At 55.5% G+C, this 7576-nt stretch overlaps 1 protein-coding gene across 2 annotated transcripts in view; it reads right to left on the bottom strand.

Moving 5' to 3' along the window:
* Positions 1-1105: 1105 nt before the first annotated feature.
* The window catches only part of LOC142473254 (acid-sensing ion channel 3-like), a 42803-nt gene continuing 36332 nt past the window's right edge, over positions 1106-7576 (bottom strand). For both annotated transcript variants that reach the window (XM_075580443.1, XM_075580444.1), the window contains one exon: positions 1106-1453. In XM_075580443.1, coding sequence (XP_075436558.1) covers positions 1375-1453 — 79 coding nt within the window. In that variant the 3' untranslated portion in view covers positions 1106-1374. The remainder of the gene's footprint in view (positions 1454-7576) is intronic.

Here is a 7576-nt window from a genome sequence, read left to right on the forward strand (position 1 = left end):
TCCGACAAACCCACCCTGAAACTTACAGCCTAGAAATCTCCCGGTCCCAGCACCCCAGGAAAGGCAAAAGTCACATAAATCTTTAATGTCGCAAAATCAGAATACAGTTGTAGTAATACATTTTCGACACCTGGGTCCCAGAGCTGACACTCTAAGACCCTAACACACGGGTCAGGGTTAACCAAGTGGGCTTGACCTTTATTGATGAGCCTGGTTAACCCCTTTACTGTCAGACTCTCCCCCAGCCTTATTACCTCCTCTCACTCCCGCCCCCTCTGGGATTCCCTATCATGCAGCGTCAGACTCTCCCCCAGCCTTATTACCTCCTCTCACTCCCGCCGTGCTGCCCCCTCTCTCTTGGTTTCCCTATCACGCAGCGTCAGACTCTCCCCCAGCCTTATTACCTCCTCTCACTCCTGCCCCCTCTGGGATTCCCTATCATGCAGCGTCAGACTCTCCCCCAGCCTTATCACCTCCTCTCACTCCAGCCGTGCTGCCCCCTCTGGGATTCCCTATCATGCAGCGTCAGACTCTCCCCCAGCCTTATTCCCATCCTGGCAAATGGCTACTTGGTCCAGACTCTCCGGCGCTGAGCCAGCAGGGAGTCTCGCATAACAAGTGGGGTAAGATGGCGGTTCGCACATGCTCAGTTGCTATACTGAAGCTCTCTGCCAGGTTCTGTAAGAGACTGGCAAAGCCTGACGATAGGTGGGTTATTTAGTTCCCACGCAGTGGTTGGCTGCAGACTATACAGATAGGGATTGGGAGGGTTTAAAAATCATGCTGTAAAGAGTTCCATCTAAGATCTTTCCTGCAGCCAGATTTAACATCGTAACTAGTAAGTGTATTTCTGTAGTATTTTGTAAATCAAGCTGTGAGTGTTCATTGTGTAAATAAATTACAATAAATTGTAACTTCTGCTTTGCTCAATCAAAGGATCTGTGTAATTAAGGTGTTAAAAGCATTGATCTCCCGTGACACCCCTATTGGACCGCGCTGTGGGATATATATATATATTACATAACTCTGTACCCCCCATTGTACCACGCTGCAGGATATGTTGGTGCTTTATAAATAAACACTAATAAAGACAGGACGCACGATGTATATACTCAGTGTCATTATAAGGATCACCGTGTTTATTTTAAGGAGCGTGGAAGAACTTAGAGATCAGAGCAATGATTAACCCCTTCCATGCCAGACACCCGCAGAGCAATGGTTAACCCCTTCCATGCCAGACACCCGCAGAGCCATGGTTAACCCCTTCTTCCCTGCTATTCCCTCTTTGCCATTCTGTGGTGGGGGCGTGGTGGGGGAGGGGGGGTATGAGCGATGAGCCTGCCCCCCCTCAGCAGACAAACTCCTGGATGGTTCCTAGAGCCGGGTGACGAGGTAACATGTGCGGTGTGAGTCCGACGGCGTGCGGGCCACCCCACAGTGGGTAACACGGGGCCTGAGAGGAGAGACACAGTGATGGGGGAGAGAGACATCAGAGTGAGGTGAGGAGGAAGGAGAGGGTGGGGAGGAGAGAGACAAAAAAGGACGAGAGAGAGACAAAAAGGACGAGAGAGATAGAAAAAGGACGAGAGAGAGAGAGAGAAAAAGACGAGAGAGAAAAGGACGTGAGGGAGAGAGAGAGGGAGAGAGAGACAAAAAGGACGAGAAAGAGAGACACAAACAGGACGAGAGAGAGAGAGACCGAGAAAGATAGGGGAGAAAGTAGTTTAAAAAGGGAGAGCAGGAGAAGAGGAAGAATAAGGTTGATATAATATTAAGCGCATGAAAGGAGATAGGGGGCGAGGGAGAGGAGGTGGAGGTGAGGGAGAGAGGACGAGAAGTGAGAGAGAGGGGGTGAGGGAGAGAGGAGGAGAAGTGAGAGAGAGGGGGTGAGGGAGGGAGGAGAAGAAGTGAGAGAGGGAGGGAGGAGGAGAAGTGAGGGAGAAGAGAGGGGGTGAGGGAGGGAGGACTAGAAGTGAGGGTGAGGAGAGAGGGGGTGAGGGAGGGAGGAGGAGAAGTGAGGGAGAAGAGAGGGGGTGAGGGAGGGAGGAGGAGAAGTGAGGGTGAGGAGAGGGGGTGAGGGAGGGAGGAGGAGAAGTGAGGGTGAGGAGAGAGGGGGTGAGGGAGGAAGGAGGAGAAGTGAGGAGGAGGAGAAGTGAGGGTGAGGAGAGGGGATGAGGGAGGAGGAGAAGTGAGGGTGAGGAGAGAGTGGTTGAGGGAGGAAGGAGGAGAAGTGAGGGAGGAGGAGAAGGGAGGGAGGGAGGGAGGAGGGGGAGGAGAAGGGAGGGAGGAGGAGAAGTGAGGGAGAGGAGAAGTGAGGGAGAGGGAGAAGGAGAAGTGAGGGAGGAGGAGAAGTGAGGGAGAGGAGGTGAGAGAGAAGGAGAAGTGAGGGGGGAGGAGAAGTGAGGGAGAAGAGAGGGGGTGAGGGAGGGAGGAGGTGAAGTGAGGGTGAGGAGAGGGGGTGAGGGAAGGACGAGGAGAAGTGAGGGTGAGGAGAGAGGGGGTGAGGGAGGGGAGGGAGGTGAGGGAGGTGAGGGAGGTGAGGGAGGGGAGGGAGGAGAAGGGAGGGAGGAGGAGAAGTGAGGGAGAGGAGAGAGGGGGTGAGGGAGAGGAGAGGGTGTGAGGGAGGAAGAGAAGTGACGGAGAGGAGAAGTGAGGGTGAGGGAGAAGGGGAAGTGAGGGAGGAGGAGAAGTGAGGGAGAGGAGATAGGGAGTGAGGGAGAGGGGGTGAGGGAGAAGGAGAAGTGAGGGAGGAGGAGAAGTGAGGGAGAAGAGAGAGGGGGTGAGGGAGGGAGAAGGAGAAGTGAGGGTGAAGAGAGGGGGTGAGGGAAGGAGGAGAAGTGAGGGTGAGGAGAGAGGGGGTGAGGGAGGGAGGAGGAGAAGTGAGAGTGAGGAGAGAGGGGGTGAGGGAGGGAGGAGAAGTGAGGAGGTGGAGAAGTGAGGAGAGGGGATGAGGGAGGAGGAGAAGGGAGGGTGAGGAGAGAGTGGTTGAGGGAGGGAGGAAGAGAAGTGAGGGTGAGGAGAGAGGGGTTGAGGGAGGGGAGGGAGGGAGGAGAAGTGAGGGAGGGAGGAGGAGGAGAAGGGAGGGAGGAGGAGGAGAAGGGAGGGAGGAGGAGAAGTGAGGGAGCGGAGAGGAGACGAGAGGGAGAGGGGGTGATGGAGGGAGGGAGGAGGAGAAGTGAGGGAGAGGAGAGGATGTGAGGGAGGAAGAGAAGTGATGGAGAGGAGATAGGGGGTGAGGGAGGAGCAGACGTGAGGGAGAGGGGGTGAGGGAGGGAGGAGGATAAGTGGGGGTGAGGAAGGAGGAGAAGAGAGGGGGTGAGTGACGGAGGGAGGAGAAGTGAGGGAGAGGAGAGTGGGTGAGGGAGGGGAGAGAGTGGGTGAGGGAGAGGAGAGAGTGGGTGAAGGAGAGGAGAGAGTGGGTGAGGGAGAGGAGAGAGGGGGCGAGGGAGAGGAGAGAGGGGGTGAGGAGAGGAGAGAGGGGGTGAGGGAGGGAGAGGAGAGAAACAAAGATGGGAAATATAGGGAGAGAATTTTTTTTCCAAAATGTTCAGTGAGAATAAAGTAATATTAACCCTGTCACCCCGGTACCTGTTATACCCTGTCACCCCGTTACCTGTCACCCCGTTACCTGTTATACCCTGTCACCCCCGTTACCTGTTATACCCTGTCACCCCGTTACCTGTCACTCCGTTACCTGTTATACCCTGTCACCCCGTTACCTGTCACCCCGTTACCTGTTCTACTCTGTCACCCCGTTACCTGTCACCCCGTTATATGTTATACCCTGTCACCCCGTTACCTGTCACCCCGTTACCTGTTATACCCTGTCACCCCGTTACCTGTCACCCCGTTACCTGTTATACCCTGTCACCCCGTTACCTGTCACCCCGTTACCTGTTATACCCTGTTACCCCGTTACCTGTCACCCCGTTACCTGTTATACCCTGTCACCCCGTTACCTGTTACACCCTGTCACCTGTTATACCCTTATACCCTGTCACCCCGTTACCTGTTATACCGTCACGCCGTTACCTGTTATACCCTGTCACCCCGTTACCTGTCACCCCCGTTACCTGTTATACCCTGTCATCCCGTTACCTGTTATACCCTGTCACCCCGTTACCTGTCACCCCGTTACCTGTCACCCCGTTACCTGTTATACCCTGTCACCCCGTTACCTGTTATACCCTGTCACCCCGTTACCTGTCACCCCGTTACCTGTTATACCCTGTCACCCCGTTACCTGTTATACCCTGTCACCCCGTTACCTGTTATACCCTGTCACCCCGTTACCTGTCACCCCGTTACCTGTTATACCCTGTCACCCCGTTACCTGTTATACCCTGTCACCCCGTTACACCCTGTCACCCCGTTACCTGTTATACCCTGTCACCCCGTTACCTGTTATACCCTGTCACCCCGTTACCTGTTATACCCTGTCACCCTGTTACCTGTTATACCCTGTCACCCCGTTACCTGTTATACCCTGTCACCCCGTTACCTGTTATACCCTGTCACCCCGTTACCCGTTATACCCTGTCACCCCGTTACCAGTTATATCCTCAAGCTGCTCCCTGTTATATCCTCACGCTGCTCCCTGTTATACCCTCACGCTGCTCCCTGTTATACCCTCACGCTGCTCTGTTATACCCTCACGCTGCTCCCTGTTATACCCTCACGCTGCTCCCTGTTATATCCTCACGCTGCTCCCTGTTATACCCTCACGCTGCTCCCTGTTATACCCTCACGCTGCTCCCTGTTATACCCTCACGCTGCTCCCTGTTATACCCTCACGCTGCTCCCTGTAAAATCCTCACGCTGCTCCCTGTTATACCCTCACGCTGCTCCCTGTTATACCCTCACGCTGCTCCCTCTTATACCCTCACGCTGCTCCCTGTTATACCCTCACGCTGCTCCCTGTTATACCCTCACGCTGCTCCCTGTTATACCCTCACGCTGCTCCCTGTTATACCCTCACGCTGCTCCCTGTTATACCCTCACGCTGCTCCCTGTTATACCCTCACGCTGCTCCCTGTTATACCCTCACGCTGCTCCCTGTTACACCCTCACGCTGCTCCCCGTTATACCCTCACGCTGCTCCCCGTTATACCCTCACGCTGCTTCCCGTTATATCCTCACGCTGCTCCCTGTTATATCCTCACGCTGCTCCCTGTTATATCCTCACGCTGCTCCCTGTTATACCCTCACGCTGCTCCCTGTTATATCCTCACGCTGCTCCCTGTTATATCCTCACGCTGCTCCCTGTTATATCCTCACGCTGCTCCCTGTTATACCCTCACGCTGCTCCCTGTTATACCCTCACGCTGCTCCCTGTTATACCCTCACGCTGCTCCCTGTTATACCCTCACGCTGCTCCCTGTTATACCCTCACGCTGCTCCCTGTTATACCCTCACGCTGCTCCCCGTTATACCCTCACGATGCTCCCTGTTATACCCTCACGCCGCTCCCTGTTATACCCTCACGCTGCTCCCTGTTACACCCACACGCTGCTCCCTGTTATACCCTCACGCTGCTCCCTGTTATACCCTCACGCTGCTCCCTGTTACACCCACACGCTGCTCCCTGTTATACCCTCACGCTGCTCCCTGTTACACCCTCACGCTGCTCCCTGTTATACCCTCACGCTGCTCCCTGTTATACCCTCACGCTGCTCCCTGTTATACCCGCACGCCGCTCCCTGTTATACCCTCACGCCGCTCCCTGTTATACCCTCACGCTGCTCCCTGTAATATCCTCACGCTGCTCCCTGTTATACCCTCACGCTGCTCCCTGTTATACCCTCACGCTGCTCCCTCTTATACCCTCACGCTGCTCCCTGTTATACCCTCACGCTGCTCCCTGTTATACCCTCACGCTGCTCCCTGTTATACCCTCACGCTGCTCCCTGTTATACCCTCACGCTGCTCCCTGTTATACCCTCACGCTGCTCCCAGTTATACCCTCACGCTGCTCCCCGTTACACCCTCACGCTGCTCCCCGTTATACCCGCACGCTGCTTCCCGTTATATCCTCACGCTGCTCCCTGTTATATCCTCACGCTGCTCCCTGTTATATCCTCACGCTGCTCCCTGTTATACCCTCACGCTGCTCCCTGTTATATCCTCACGCTGCTCCCTGTTATATCCTCACGCTGCTCCCTGTTATATCCTCACGCTGCTCCCTGTTATACCCTCACGCTGCTCCCTGTTATACCCTCACGCTGCTCCCTGTTATATCCTCACGCTGCTCCCTGTTATACCCTCACGCTGCTCCCTGTTATACCCTCACGCTGCTCCCTGTTATATCCTCACGCTGCTCCCTGTTATACCCTCACGCTGCTCCCTGTTATACCCTCACGCTGCTCCCTGTTATACCCTCACGCTGCTCCCTGTTATACCCTCACGCTGCTCCCTGTTATACCCTCACGCTGCTCCCCGTTATACCCTCACGCTGCTCCCCGTTATACCCTCACGCTGCTCCCCGTTATACCCTCACGCTGCTCCCCGTTATACCCTCACGCTGCTTCCTGTTATATCCTCACGCTGCTCCCCGTTATATCCTCACGCTGCTCCCTGTTATACCCTCACGCTGCTCCCTGTTATATCCTCACGCTGCTCCCTGTTATATCCTCACGCTGCTCCCTGTTATACCCTCACGCTGCTCCCTGTTATACCCGCACGCTGCTCCCTGTTACACCCACACGCTGCTCCCTGTTACACCCGCACGCTGCTCCCTGTTACACCCTCACGCTGCTCCCTGTTATACCCTCACGCTGCTCCCTGTTATACCCTCACGCTGCTCCCTGTTACACCCGCACGCTGCTCCCTGTTACACCCTCACGCTGCTCCCTGTTATACCCTCACGCTGCTCCCTGTTATACCCTCACGCTGCTCCCTGTTATATCCTCACGCTGCTCCCTGTTATATCCTCACGCTGCTCCCTGTTATACCCTCACGCTGCTCCCTGTTATACCCTCACGCTGCTCCCTGTTATACCCTCACGCTGCTCCCTGTTATATCCTCACGCTGCTCCCTGTTATATCCTCACGCTGCTCCCTGTTATACCCTCACGCTGCTCCCTGTTATACCCTCACGCTGCTCCCTGTTATACCCTCATGCTGCTCCCTGTTATACCCTCACGCTGCTCCCTGTTATATCCTCACGCTGCTCCCTGTTATACCCTCACGCTGCTCCCTGTTATACCCGCACGCTGCTCCCTGTTATACCCTCACGCTGCTCCCTGTTATACCCTCACGCTGCTCCCTGTTATACCCTCACGGCTGCTCCCTGTTATACCCTCACGCTGCTCCCTGTTATACCCTCACTCTGCTCCCCGTTATACCCTCACGCTGCTCCCCGTTATACCCTCACGCTGCTCCCCGTTATACCCTCACGCTGCTCCCTGTTATACCCTCACGCTGCTCCCCCTCACGCTGCTCCCTGTTATACCCTCACGCTGCTCCCTGTTATACCCTCACGCTGCTCCCTGTTATACCCTCACGCTGCTCCCTGTTATATCCTCACGCTGCTCCCTGTTATACCCTCACGCTGCTCCCTGTTATACCCTCACGCTGCT

Source organism: Ascaphus truei (genome assembly GCF_040206685.1).
Source record: "Ascaphus truei isolate aAscTru1 chromosome 2 unlocalized genomic scaffold, aAscTru1.hap1 SUPER_2_unloc_1, whole genome shotgun sequence".
NCBI classification, from domain to species: domain Eukaryota; kingdom Metazoa; phylum Chordata; class Amphibia; order Anura; family Ascaphidae; genus Ascaphus; species Ascaphus truei.